Source organism: Dendrobium catenatum, unplaced genomic scaffold, assembly GCF_001605985.2.
Source record: "Dendrobium catenatum unplaced genomic scaffold, ASM160598v2 fragScaff_scaffold_1670, whole genome shotgun sequence".
Classification (NCBI taxonomy): domain Eukaryota; kingdom Viridiplantae; phylum Streptophyta; class Magnoliopsida; order Asparagales; family Orchidaceae; genus Dendrobium; species Dendrobium catenatum.
The window spans coordinates 266,936-282,386 of NW_021320132.1; the positions used below are offsets into that span (position 1 = coordinate 266,936).

At 33.9% G+C, this 15,451-nt stretch overlaps 1 protein-coding gene across 1 annotated transcript; it reads left to right on the forward strand.

The window, feature by feature from the left end:
* Positions 1-7,995: 7,995 nt before the first annotated feature.
* On the forward strand, positions 7,996-14,187 carry LOC110115832 (60S ribosomal protein L37a-1). The gene is made up of 5 exons (XM_020849213.2): positions 7,996-8,140; positions 11,897-11,936; positions 12,282-12,370; positions 13,762-13,844; positions 13,929-14,187. Exons 1-5 carry the CDS (start codon positions 8,138-8,140, stop codon positions 13,990-13,992), a joined length of 279 nt encoding a protein of 92 aa, XP_020704872.1. The 5' UTR covers positions 7,996-8,137; the 3' UTR covers positions 13,993-14,187.
* The last annotated feature ends 1,264 nt before the right edge of the window (positions 14,188-15,451 follow it).

Genomic DNA, 15,451 nt, shown 5'->3' on the forward strand with positions numbered 1-15,451 from the left:
AAAATCTTTGACTAAACTTTAAAATTTTAAAAATAATTTTCATTACTTTAATCAAGACTATTCTTAAGAGATTCTTAAGAGATTCATCTCTCTTAAGGAACCTATACCCTAGAATAAAAATAAACCCTACCTTATTCATGTAATCCTTCAGTCTATGCTTTTGCTACACTTTCATTGTACTTTTGATGCGCTTCTTCTAATATATTTTTGTTACGCTTTTGTTGTGCTTTCACTGTTCCTTTGCTTTGTTTTCACTACTTTATTAGCATAAAAATGTTACTAGCAAGAACTAAAGTAATTGATTTAGAGCAACTGAAACTTACTTGTCAGCATACTTTTTAAAGCAATCATCCAAAAATAATTGCTTTTATTTACTTAGGTTCCATTGTATTATTTGTAGGTAGAGCAACAATTTTAAATGAATTAACATAAATTATATTAGAAGCTAGGGGGCTTGCTGTGAAGTTAAGGGGGTTTTCTGCATAGTTTAGGACTATTCTCTTCTTATCATCTCTTTTTCTTTTTCTTTTTTATACAGTTGGGGGGCCTTGCTGTATAGTTGGGGGCCTTACTGTACAGAGGAGGGGGCTTGTTGCGAAGTTAGGAGGGGCTTTATATATAGATGGGTGGGTTGGAGGGGCAGCTATGGGGGCTTTCTATACAGATAGGAGTGCTAGAGGGACGGTTGTGGGGGTTTTCTATAGAAAGGGGGGGCTTTTAGGGCTTTATGTACATTTAATAAGATTCATGTAAGTGGCTCACTCTGACATATGATCTCAACACATCTATTGGGAAAACATGTGAGCAGTTTTTTGTTAAATTGATAGAAAAGAATCTATTCCTCTCAAAAGATTACAGAAAGTACATAGAGAAATTGAAGTATGTAGAAATTTTCTTTTTCGAAATTGAACTTGTGAGCAGAGCCACCTCATCAGATGTGAATTTCAGCAAATGACCTTTGATAATGAAACCTTGTTCATAGATATTCTAGAATTTCAATAGCTCATACATTAGAGGTATATTTTGCTGGAATCGTGGAAATTTCAAAAACTGATGGATGGTCAAAGTCTTCAAAGTGTCTTGAACATATTTGTGAATTATTTTGACAAATGAGTCATAAATATTTCAGAAGGTTGAAATGTGGAAATAATATATAATTGGATGAACAAAAGGAGACAACTTAAAAAAAAAATAAAGAAAAAAAAATCAATGAATAAGAAGTAAAAGCAAAGAAAAATGAAAGAGCAGTGAAAGCGCAATATAAGCACAGTAAAAAAGCATAGTGAAAGTGCAGTAGAAAAAGCGCAATAAAAGTACAGCAAAAGCATAGGAAAATATCAACAAAAGCGTAATTAAAGCACAACGAAAGCACATTGAAAGAGCAGAGAAATTGAAAATGCAAAAGCACAATAATCAAAGCGCGGTTAAAACGTAGTGAAAAATTAGTGAAAGTCCAACAAAAGTGCAGTTAAAGTGCATTGAAGGCACCATGAAATAGTAGAAAATGCACAATGATGATGTAATAGAAAAAGGGCAGTGAAAACGCAATAAATGCGCAATGAAAGCTCTGTAGAAAAAAGAGAAGTGTAAGTACAACAAAAGCACAGAGAAATCGTAGCTGCAATTGCACAGCGAAAGCATAATTCAAGCACAGTGGATATACGAATTGATACCATGAAAGCTATGCAACCTAGTTTAAAACACACTTAAAACTACGCAACCTAGTTTTGAAAACTTAGAAGTGAATATACGAATTGATACCATGAAAGCAAAAATGCAGAGAAAAGTACACTTAAAGCATAGTAAAACTAGGCTAAAATGATCAAAAATAACTTAGAAATTTTAAACTTATGCAACCTAATTTTTAAAATTTAAAAAACTCCGAATAAGTAGCAAAAAGTGCATCAAAGCGCAACAAGTTCTTGTACATGTTTGCAAATAGGGCTGTCAATTCGTGTCAGCGGGTCGTGTTCGGGTCAGACCCGAATTTGACCCGGCTGTAACTGACACGACCCGGAATTGATTTCGGGTCATTTCTATAGATTAGCAGCAAAAATATTAATTTAACAATAAACATCAAAATAATAACGTCAAACAGCTAAAATTTAATTACAAATTACAATCATTTATTACAAATTAGTGAACTACAAATCTACAATCTACAAAATAGTAAAATACAAATTAAATACTTTACAAACAAACTCAAATTATACTTCTTTATTCTTATTTTAGGGCCAAGTGCAAACAACAAACACACGCCAAGTGCAAACAACAAACACTTCAATACTTCATCTTGAATTCTTGATTGTTGAACCTGTATTCAACTTGAATTAAGAGAAAAATAAAAATTGGTTAAACAATAAACACTAAAAGCTAAAAACTAAAAAGTAATAAACAAATAGAAATGATAAATTTCCAAATAATGTGAAGCTCTATATTGCATAATTGTATAACTAGAAAGCTTTATTTCATTAATCATTAGCTCAGGTAAACCCTCAAAGTCTCCAACACATTAGCCAGTATTTAATCTCAAACATATTCAATTTTTATAACTATTACCATCCAAGGCGGCAATTTGCATTAAACTTAATAACTTAATGTAGCATCAATGAATTAATAAAGTATCTACTCATGAATTTAGGCATTTAGCTAACACAAATATCACCTGGTTGCAATAGCATTAAACAACACATGAGTACACGATGGGTCAACAACTATCACTTTCTGTTTAGAAGGTTTTTCATCATTGCTTGAGCTTTCATAGTTATACCCTTAGCAGTTTAGCCTTCACATTAATTCATCAAAAATAATAAAACATTAATTCATTGCAAGTAGTTTAGCCTTCACTGGATACATTAACATTTTAACAGCAACATTGCAAGTCTGCAATAGCAACGGCCAACATCCAGGCACCCAGCAGCCAGGAGGCAGTAGCCTCACTTAATCAGAATTCAAAAAACATAAAATTGAAACAACCAAATTGCAAGTAGCAACAACAATAAATAATTAAACATAAAATTTAGTTTATAAGCAGACAGCCAGACAGCAAAACTGCAACAGGGTAACAGCAACGGCCCGGCAACCAGTGAGATACCAGCCCTTCAGAGCTAAATTTAGGAGAACAGTTACTGAACATCATCAAAAAGGCAAAATCCCATATTTACAACCATGCAGCAGCAGCTTAAAAACAATAAAGTCAAGTAGCAACTAGCAAGTGTCCAACCAGTGAGCTATCAAAGACCATACAGTAGTTTATTTTAAAAAAATGAAATAAAAAACCACTAGGCAACTCTGTTATTTGAACAATTGGCATCTTCGCTGTCAATTTTTGTAATACCCAAGTTCATGATGTCCTCAGTTATACCCTCCAGTTTCGGTTCAATCATAACTACAAAAAACATATTACTTTTAAGTTTTTACATGAAGTCAGAAAAGAAGTTAATGTAAAAGGTTGGAGCATTTGCCATTATTTCCATATAACCAATCCTTACTGCAAACTAATGCTTCAACGATGTCAGGTTTTAAAGCACTTCTATATTGATCCAAAATTAGGGGTGTCAATTCGGGTCAGCGGGTCGGGTTCGGGTCGAATCCAAATTGACCCGGCTTTAAACGGGTCAACCAAAACCCGACCCATTTTTGTAAACGGGTCAACTTTTTCAACCCGGACCCGACCCGCTCGGGTTGCCGGGTTGACACGACTCGACCCGGACTTTTGAAATACTGCCGGCGGCGTAGCCGCAGCGACAGTAGCAGACTGCAGTGGCAGCACGCGTCTCATCCTCGCAGGCGGAGCACCGGCAGCACGAGTCAGTATGCACACGCGCGGGATGGGTTCGCCACTTCGGGTTCGCCGTTCAGGACGCACATGGGACGGGTTCGCTTCGGGTTAGCCGTTAGCCGCTTCGGGTTCGCCATTTGCGGGACGTGCGCGGGACAGGTTCTCCAGTCGCCACTTCGCCGCTTCGGGACGCGCACGGGATGTGTGACGCTTCGGGCAGAGCATTTGATGCTTCGGGTAGGGCGGGAAGCAGACCAGGCAAAGGATTTCTAGGTCATTTTCAAGTTGTCGACCCATTTTTTGAAACGGGTAAGTTTATTGAACCCGAGCCCGACCCGTTTGATAAACGGGTCAACCCGAACCCGAATTTTTTCGGGTCAGGTCAAAAATTGACACCCCTATCTAAAATTCTACCACTGTTACTAAATGCACTTTCTGAAGCAACTATGGAAATGGGAATGCATAAAATATCTCTAGCCATAGCTGCCACTTCAGGATACCTATATTGATTTTCTTTCCAAAAATGTAATATGTCTAACTTAACCTTCCTATCAATTTTTTGTTCTTCAAGATACATTTCAAGTTGTGACTTCTTAGGAATAGTAATTAACTCTTCAAATGAGTTATAATCCTAGTTATGAATGCCAAAAAAAATAAGTTAATGAAAAGTTACAAAATAGTAATTGTAAAAGATGAATAAGAATTACTACTACCTGAAGAAACTGTGATTTTATAATTGTTGGAGGAAAAGTCGTTGAGCTATCAACTTGAGAGCTAACTGTGGGTAACGAGGATAGTTCATCGGAGGTTTGTTCGTTCACCTTCTCATAGTTTGAAAATAATGCAAATAGCTTATCCCGAACCTTCTTTGTTTTAGATATGTAATCACCTCCATATAATTTTTTATAACACCATTCAACAAATGTGAACTTGTACATAGGATCCAAGATAACTGCTATTGCCAAGATATCACAGAAATCAAACCAATACTTCTCAAACTTTACTAACATCCTTGTTGCAATATTTCAGATGTACTCAATACCATAAGCCCGTTCATGCTTAAGTGCTACATAAGTCGTAGATACACAAGGGAAGAACATATTTGAAGTAGGATACTTAGTGCCTGAGAATGCACAAGTAATCTCATAAAACGGAGCTAGAAATTTACAAATACTCTCCAACCTATCCCATTCAGGATTACTAGGAAAAGTTTTGAAGTTAGAGTAAAGTAGTTCCAAATGTTGAAAGGCACATTTATAATAAATAGCTGAATCAAGCATAATGAATGTCAAATTCCACCTAGTATGCACATCTTGTCTTAATCCTTTCTTTGAATCAAGATAACTTTGTTTCACACATTCTAAAAATTTTTGCTTTCTAGCTTGTGATCCTTTCACATATTTTATACTTTCTCTAACTTTAAGAATAGAGATATCAACCTCCTTCAATCCCTCTTGCACGATAAGATTCACACATGAGCACAACATCTTATGTGGAAAAATTCACCTTTACATAACAATGCACCACGCAAATTTTATTGGTTTCTTAAGAATTCAACGGAAACATTGTTACCTGAAGCATTGTCCAGAGTTATGTTGAATATTCTATTCTGAATTTTCCATCATGTGGTGGTGTCATAAAACCAAAATTGATTATTATTTTTTGCAACAACCAGTTGTTATCAATGAAATGTGCAGTCAAACAAATGAACCCATATGTATTAATTGAAGTCCATAAGTCAGAAGTCAATGAAACTCTACTATTACTTTTCAGAATCTCCTTTTGAAGAAGGCATTTATCTTTAGTAAACATTTTCTTGCAATCACTTCGAGCAGTGTTTCTAGATATTATTTAGAGACCACGACGAAGATATTGCAACAAAGCACGAAGACCGGGCCATTCAACACACTGAAAAGGAAGATCGTGCATGATTATGCAAGCAGTGAATAACTCATGAATGTCAAACGTAGATTTAGTCATAGAGATAGTCGAAGTAGCATTTGACTGTAGAATATGTTGCCCAATATCACAAGTGTCTCTTTTTTTACAATTTTGTATATGACGTCTTAAATTGCCAGTACCATACTTGCTATCACACTGATATATTGCCCCACATCTTCTACATTTACATCTCTGCTTGCCATCACTAGAAAGAGGCAACATCTCATAATAACCCCAAACTATTGAACACATTCTTCGTCTTTTCTTAGTAGATGACGGTTCATCTCCTTCTTTTTTAATAATATTACACAAATCATCATCTTCTTTTTTAAAGTCAGCTGAAATAGGAGCATTTCCTAGATCCACATTCTCAATGAATGGAGTACTTTCTACCACTGTGTTAGAATCCTCCATCTATTCAACAACAACAATATATAAATTATAAATAACTATTCAATCTCAAACCCCCAAATAATATTGTAATACATGGCTCCACCCTCCAGGCCTCCAACAATAACATTAACAAATTGAAATTAACAATAACAACATTAAAATTAAATGTAATTTAAATGTTTAAGATATACTACAAAGTCCAAACTCCTAGGACCATAGAGGCACAGGCGCACAGCACACCTGCACATGGCTACACCTAAAACTAAGATCAATTTAAACTTATTCCACAGTCCACACTCCACAGCTACAACCACAACAAAAACAAAATAAGGATGATGACGACGAACAGTCCAGCAGATGACGAACTGTCATGACTCGCGAACATGAACAGAGCGACAAAGGGTGAAAGGGATTTCAGTTAATCTCAAATATTAATAATGTAATCAAACATAAATAAAATCTTGAAAATCAGTAAAGAATAAAGGAAATAAGTGATAAATCAACTCTAGGGTTTGCTAATCACGAAATCTTCACGACATTTCCTAGGGTTTATGCTTAAGAAATGGGAAACACATAATAGAGAAAAAAAATCAATAAATCTTGCCATTTACCAAGCAATAATCCTATCAAAATAGTGTATCCAAAAGATCAATAGGAAATTTCGATTCTCGATATATGACGACATGGGGAGAGCACGTGACTTCAAGACTCAAGAGGAGAACTGGAGAAGGAGAGGACTGAGGAGACTTAAAATCAGAATTCATCACCTGTAAGGCTGCGATCAAACAACAACTGCTCATGAAGAAGGAAGAGGAAAGGCAGAAAATCGAAAACTAGGGCAACTGGGCAAGGACCACTCTCCAGCTCCAGCACGCAGAGCGATTGAGCGAACTCGTCGAATCGAAATGACGGAATGGACGAATGGTATACTATTAGTATTAACCTAATCCCGCGGTTCGGCCAAATGAGTGAAGGCGTGATTGCGTGAAGCGGCGAATTCGAACGGCCGTGTTAAATTTCATGGGTTGAAATCGGGTCAGTTTCTCTAACCCGAACATGACCCGTTTGCTACCCGGGTCGACCCGAACACGAATTTTTCCGTGTCGTTTCCGGGTCGTGTTTCGGGTCGTGTCGAATATTGACAGCCCAATTTGCAAAGGAGACAAACTTCTGCAATGTTGAAGGATTGCAAGAATAGAGTCTAGAATACCAAACAAAAGAGTGTGAGCAGTGACAAATGCCAAGTTGAAAAGTAAAATGACATAGCTCCGAATCTTTTGAACTCCTGCGAATTTAAAATTTTCATCTCTACGTCAGGTCTGGTTGGGTCGGACGTGCTGATAAGACATAAAAAAAAATCCAATTGAATATCCACATGTCATCTTCATGTGTTAGTATTTATTCTACGTCTGGACTCCACATCAAATAATTTCTCCCTAGCCATAGCCGATCACTAGATTATATATGGTTAGAATTAACATTGACAATGCTAATTCATAGACTGTAGCCCTCCACTATCTCTTGAGTCAAGCAAGAGATCCGACTTAGGCCTCATTTGACACTGATTAATTTCATCTTTTATGTTTCGAAATGGCACAATTTTTTTTGTTGCCGTTTGTATGCGATGCTTATGTAGAAATATTTTTTACGGAACATCATTTTTTTTCTATTTTGAAAAACTTTTTGATATTTGCTTTTTTTGATAGAAACTTATTTTCTCAACAAATATTTTTAAAACTATCTTTCACAAAAGATACTGGACAACCAAGCCAAGCATTAAATCTTCTAGCTTATTTTGATTTATCTACTTGAACACCGGTCGAAATTTTCATGCCTTTATTTATTTTTCTCGCTTGAATTCACTTATTTTTTACTTGGACGGCTGCGATAATGTCTGATGGGGCTAGGGTTTGGAATTCTCTTTGACTTCTTAAACCGGAAAGTCGGCTGTTTTTCTTTGTAAAATTGTACCCTAGAAGCGGCGTTTTCAAGCTTGTATCCCCACCGCAATCCCCAAGCAAGATGGTATGTCTTTGAATCAAATCTCTTCTTCTCACACGAGGTTGGAGAAATTGAAAGGCTTGTATCTAGGATGTCCGTCGCTTTGGTGTTTCCGAGTTTACGATTATCTGCTATTTTTGCTGTTATTGTGCCTTCTTCTATGCTGATCAGTTTCTCTTTCTTCCTAATTTCAGTGGTCGACGGAATTTTTACATTTTTTTGTTACTTTCAATGTGAACTTAGCCAAGTGACATTGAGTGAGATCTAATGATTTCTTGTGCAATCAATGTTTGGATTTCGAGCATCAGCTGTTTTTATAATAAGGAAGTAGGGTAAAATTTTTGAAATTTAATTTTTCTGAATTTAAATTTAAACCGCTTGGTCTTCATCCCTGCATCAGTCCTATTATTGATTCTGTCTGTCGATGTTTGATCCTGCCTGAATTAAAATGCTCTACTTGGGTCGATCTTTGAACCAGTCCGAATTTGAATATCCCACATCCATCGATTTGTTATCCGATCAGGATGAAGACTTCTCTCTTCGTTCGGTCAATCTTTGATGATTGATCTGACTAGACTCTCTCTCTTGATCTTTTATTTGGGTTCAGGAAGATGAATGCTCGCCATTTGGGACTATAGTTGACCAAAACAGTGCTGACTTCTTTGCTATTAAGCAGTGGTAGGTATTTTTGCTACCTGGTTTCAGCATTGTCAACATACTCACGGTCTCTAATTAGAGGTGTGCGGGGTGTTATCATCAGTATTAAAACCACCAGTGAGAAAGGAAGATGGTTTGGAGGGTTGCATTAGCTATTCTGTAATTTGCATGTAATATAAGGAAAATAAAGTAGAAAAATAAAAGTATAAAAGAAGAAAATGTCAATTATACAAATACATTGGTTCGTCAAATAACTAGTGACCTCTTGATATCCTATAAAGACAAGCTAGTCCTTGCAAAAGAAAATTTTAATTACAAGCTACTCATAAATTTATATATATGTTTTGGCTGAGCAACATGTCAAACTCATGTTGAAATGTGGCTTAACATGAATATGTCATTTTGTTTTGAAAAGTAGCTTTCCTCTCACACCTGTAAAAGAAAGAGAAAAGAACTGGATAAATAAATAACTTATGAATGTCATATCACTTACATATATTTCAAGTATGGTAGAGTGACCAAAGGCTAAATACTATAAGATACAGCAAAATACGTTGATAATTTTAATTTTCTCTAAAAAGTTTGTTATAACTCCAAACATATCAAAGTGTTAGGGGCAGACATGCACTATGAATATACCTAATGTTTATAAATTATGCAAAAGATGTGTGTTTATGTTTAAGCAAATGTATCAACAACAAAAAAGCATGTACATATTTAATGATATATCAATTGAATGACTCTATTCAGAGCTGCAGATGATGTTAACTTGGTTAAATAGGTTTATAGGTTAAGGGCCTTAGTACGAGTTTGTGATTTCCTTGTTGATTGAAGGGGGAGCCACTACCGGCAGCCTACTTTTCCCATGATGCAAGATGTTAAGATGCAAGGTTTTAAGACTTGCATTTGAATGCCTTCCCAAATCTTGGGCAATATCACTTGCATTGGATTGCTCTAAAACCCATAATTATAAGATACTAGTTCGTTAGGCTCCTTTAATAAACAAAGTTATTAGTTTTAAATATAAAAGTTTAGAATGCTTAATCAAATCAAGTCAAATATTGAGGCTTTCAATATATATAAGCCCCATTTGATCCCAATTCTTTAGGCTGACATGTAGCCATAAACCAATTAAGCCTAAATGTTGAGCCACCTTGCCTATAAGACAAGATCGTAAGACCCATCTTATGGGTTAACTCTAATATCTAATTCATATACCATATATTTGGGCATACTGAATGTTTAGGTTGAAAGTCTTGACCCTTGGGCAACTTGAAAAATCAAGTAATAGGCCCTAGATCATCAATCAAAATTCAGGTCTTGCAATGGATGTAAACCCTAAAGGCCTAAACCTAACTCAACTCATAGTATCTTATATATTTATTGATCTCAATAAAAAAAAAAAAACTCATACATTCACCTCGGTGTGCTCAGGCAGTCAGGTTGCCCAGGCAGTCAGGCTGCCTAAGGAGAATCAACCCATGGTTGTTTGTGAGATTCTGTAGACATTATGTTGTATCACCTTTAAGCATTGTTAGATTGTAATTGCTGATATTTTTAGAATAACGAAATCATGCGATCTTAATCAATTTTATCTCAATTCCGCCAACCATCTCTGATCAATTTAATTAAAATACAAGCATTAAACTTGAGCCTAAATTCGAGCCTACGCAACAATCGTTAACCCATAGTGCTTCTCCATAAGTAAGATGTGTAATTATCTATTGGGGGCTTGAGCCCATAGTATGTATCGATACTATATCTAAATAAATCTTGATTTAAACAACAAAGAAAATTGTGTTAAACTAAACCTAATCTACTTGGGTAAACAAACTTTTGATTTGTAAGAGGGATTGATGCTTTTCTAGCAATCAATATATTAGAGGAACACTTGAAGTGATATTTATTGATTATAAGTTAATTGAAAATAGACGTGTGGTTTGGACATATGCAACAAAGGATAAAAAAAGCATTCATTAGATGAAAAATATTTGTGTCAAAGGATCAGGAAGGAGTAGTAGATCTTGATAACTTGGATATAAGTTGTTTCAAATGATTTGTGAAGAATATGTTTAACATTTCAAGCAAAATTCAATAAGAATGAATGCAAAATGAAAATTTATATAGTCAATTCCAAATAGTTGGGATAAGGTTTATATAATGATCTTTCTCCCACCCCCTCACACTTTTCTTTTAGCCAATGGTGGCAAAAAGTTTGATCATGCAACAAGCTAAGGAAAAGTACATTCTTATTTGAATATAAGATAGTTGGAAAAAGATTGAAGTGGTTGGAGCATTGCATTGAAGAATAGAAAATATAACTTTAGAAATGGTGATAAAGTTTGTATTGAAAGATTGTGAAAAAAATATGGCAGACTTATGGATGCATGGATAAAAGTTGTTCACAAATATTTGCAAACAAGATAAAAAAAGAAAAACCTTCGTGCAATTCTTAACAAGAATGAATAGAAAATGAGGATTTATAAAGCGGGCCTCAAATAGTTGCTATAAGTCTAATGATGTAATGATGACTTAGACTTTAATGCACAGCCATAAATCCTTAAGTTGTGCCCCGGGCTGGATTTATTAAATGCTACAAAATCCTGAATTTATTATATCAGAGGACTAAGCAGTGACTATTATCCTGGGACATCGGGACTATTCAATGCCTTCCAAATAGCTACTGAATCTTCTCCATTGATAAAACCAGAATATGTATTTTATGAATGTTGTGATTATCTTTGTTTTCATTGTACAAACAAGCTATTCTTCCCGACTTCTACACCCCGTTTATTGCATTTGTGGGATGCCATTGTACTTTACTTTTGCAGTCATTTACATCCGTTAAACTCATGGTGATGTTCGTCATCTGTTACACCAGTTTATATTAGTTTTTGGTGAAGCATTCTTTTTTATTTGATGTTTTTATTTTCGTGTTCTTGAAGCCAATGCATTTTTTATTTGAATGACCATATGCTAATGGATTTAAAAGTTTACATTTTGCCGCAAGATGTTGTGTTGTGACTTAAATGCACTTTTGCTACAGATATTATTATGGGAATGCTCAGCTAAAATGTTTTTAGTTATAACTCTATTGTGTTATGTTTTGTGTGATATTATTAGACTAAGAGGACCAAGAAGGCTGGAATTGTTGGCAAATATGGTATGTGACCCTTAAATCCCAACTAATTATTGCACTCATATTTTAGTTGCTGCGTAATATTTATTTATTTATTGTTTTATTTTTAGTTGCTGCGTAATATGAAGCTATGGACTACCCATTTTAGGGGGATGCTCTTTACAGCCATAAAGTCAACATATTTTTAACACTATTTTTATGATATATTTTATAAGAAAGAGGTGTTGTTGGTCCATGATTTCCTCGAATATCATCTCCTTTATATATAGCATTCACATGTGAAAATTTCTGGAAAATGTGTTTACTTTGTGGCTTAGAAAAGCATTTCACTTCATTTTATCCCACTCTTAATAACTGTTTTCTATGCAGGCACAAGATATGGTGCTAGTTTGCGAAAGCAAATCAAGAAAATGGAAGTTTCTCAGCATGCTAAATATTTCTGTGAATTCTGTGGGAAGGTACGAGTTTTTGAATTTATATCCCTGCCCTTGGGTAATGACTGACTTTCACAGTCTGTAATTATCATATATTGAGTAAAACTTGTGCTCCATAATACATTTAGATCGTTGAATAAAGTTTTTGTAGATAGTGCTGTTTTTACCATCATCATATGCGTAAGGAACAATGAGATGAAGTTTATGGTAAAAGTAGTTATTATTTCCTACCGTTTGACCTTATTTATCTTATGAGCCCTTTTAATTCAAGGTTGTGTATGAACACCAATTTCCATCGCTACCCAAATCCAAACTTGGATTGCTATCTTTTAAATCAAAATCTATCACTAATATTACCAACTAAGGTTCAGTTAAAAGTACCAATAGTGGTGATTGGACTTGAAAGAAGTGGATATAAGAATTTGGAAGAGGAAAAGCGCAAATAAAATCACATATGCAATATCAAACCAAATAATTAAGGTTGAATAACTTCTTATATTGGTATATACTATATTTGTTAGAAAGATATAGTTCTTATGGTGATTTTGCTGTACAGGCTGTTCTTTTAAAAAGGAAAAAAATATTAGAAGTGATTTCCCCAAATAGTTATGCTTTTTTTAATTTGTAATATAATTACAGTTATAATAATTAGTATTTATTGACTTAAGATAGTGAAATTTTTTAATAAATCGTAGTATTGTTGTTTTACTATTTTTAACATGTTATTTTTATTTATGCATTATGGGTTATATACGTGCTAAATATAATAAATTAACCACATCATATATTGTTATAAATGTTTTTATTATATTTATAAATTACTATGACTAGATGGATACTTATTATAATAAATTATTTAGTAATTAGATAATATTTTATGTTGCATGATATATTTTATAAAAGTATGATTTATTATTAATAAATTATGTGTTTATTTGCTAAATAATATAATTTATAATAGAAGTTTCTGCCCTCTTAGTATATTATTTGTATAAGTAGATGGACGATGATCGATCTATTTATTTTAGATCAAAAAATAATATGCGACATGAACTATATAAACTTAAATTAGAATGCTCTATACTAAAGGAATTTAAAATTGAATTGATTTCAGTTTTAATTATTTTCATATTGACTTGATATTAGCTATGAATTTTTTTGGGAGAAAATGTTAGAAAATTAAATGCGATTTTGTATTAGAGCTCGCTTGGTGAAAAATTTAAGCCTTTCTGTATAGGCTTGTGAACTTTTGTTGTTATCTCAGTATTTGTTCATTTAATTGCTCTTTCATTTGCGTGTATTGTAAAGGAGATCCCTTCTCTCAATTGTTCGTCCTGCTCTTTCATTTCCCTTGTAAATGAAGCCGTCTCTTCAAGTGTTTAATGATGATTTTATTTCCTCGCTGATTTGTGCAGTATGCAGTGAAAAGAAAAGCTGTTGGGATCTGGGGATGCAAGGATTGTGGCAAAGTCAAGGCAGGGGGTGCATACACTCTGAAGTTAGTGCTTCAGCTTTTTATTATTCTTCAGATGTATCAGTTACGACTCAATTTTTTCATCCTGATATTTGTTAATTTTTTCAGCACCGCTAGCGCTGTGACTGTAAGGAGCACTATTCGTCGCCTGAGGGAGCAAACTGAAGCATGAGCGATTAACTGTTGAATTCCTTAGACGGAAGTCACCAGCTAGCTTCTAGTTTTTATCGGTGTTGAGACAGACAGCTCATTTGGCATGAACTAAAAAACTTTGGTTGATTTGTGAAGCATATATTTGTAGATGTTTAATTTGAGAAGCCATTTATCTTGTTTCATTTGATTTGTCTAATGATTTATTTCTAATTTAGTATTTTGATTACTAAACTTCAATTTTTTTTTTTGTTTCAAGTGCCTTTTTGTAGGAGTTTGCTCCTGGAAAAATTATTCTGTGCGGAAGCGGAACTCTGTCCGGATGCCTAAGCCTGCGGCTCGGTACCGTGGCACTGTTCGGTACCGCGGCTCGGTATGATTGACGTGGCTTATTTTGAATAGTATCCGGATGTAGAGTTGCGTTTCACATTCACACAGAATAATCTCTTGCCCTTGACAGCTTTGTAGGGTATTTGTTAGGTTGAAACTATTAACTGTTTGCACTCTTGAGTACTATATTACTGTTAAACTGGTGTTTGCATGATTATTTGATAAAGCTCGAGTGGAAATTTTTTTTGCATGTCTCGAGTAGTTTTTATTCTGATTTTTGTCAATTATGAATTAGATTACAGGCAACTGAGTTTTATCATGTAAAAAAAAGCATAAATCCGTAGGGTTTGGATTGTGAATGGCTGGAAGAAAGAACTACTGATGGAAATATACTTTCCTCGAACTGCTGCTCACTTCATTTACTCGTGGAGACTAAAGTTTCATTTAGGTTATTTTTCTAATTATTTTTCTTATTGGATCGTGATAATAATTTTAATAATCACTATTTTTTTGCTTTTAAAAATTTTTATAATTGGAATTTGTTTTCTATAACAACTTTAAAAAGTTATTTTATCTATGTTAACTTTATAAAGTAGTAAAAAAAATCTGAAATTAAATTTAAGGTTTAGTTAGGGAGAATTTTTTTTCTACTTTCTATAGCAATAGTTAAGTATAAATTTTTTTTAAAGTGATGAAAATAGAGCTTAAAAGCTTGAAAGTTTAAAACATGATTGTGAAATCCCTTGACATATTAAACAACACATTAAGAGGAGGGTAAATTAATGTTTTATTATTTTTTTAAAGTTAAAATTCGTTTTACAAATTTAAAATCAAACTCAAATTTTCTTGACTCAGAAGCAAATTAAAAAAATAAACTTATTTTTGTATTTTGATTTTTATTGAAAAACAATTAACAATTTTTTTTATTTTTAATTCTTTATTTTTCAACTAAAAAACAAAAACAATCAACCATAAGTATTGTATCATAACAATCACCAATACAAACGAACTTGCAGGAAGTAAATTTGCAATAAAATAAATCACAAAAAATGAAATGTTAAAAGTAAAGGAACAAATATACTAAAAATTTATAGTGATTTCGTCAACTTGACATACATCCACTTCTTGTAGTTCTCCTCTTTGAGAAACTG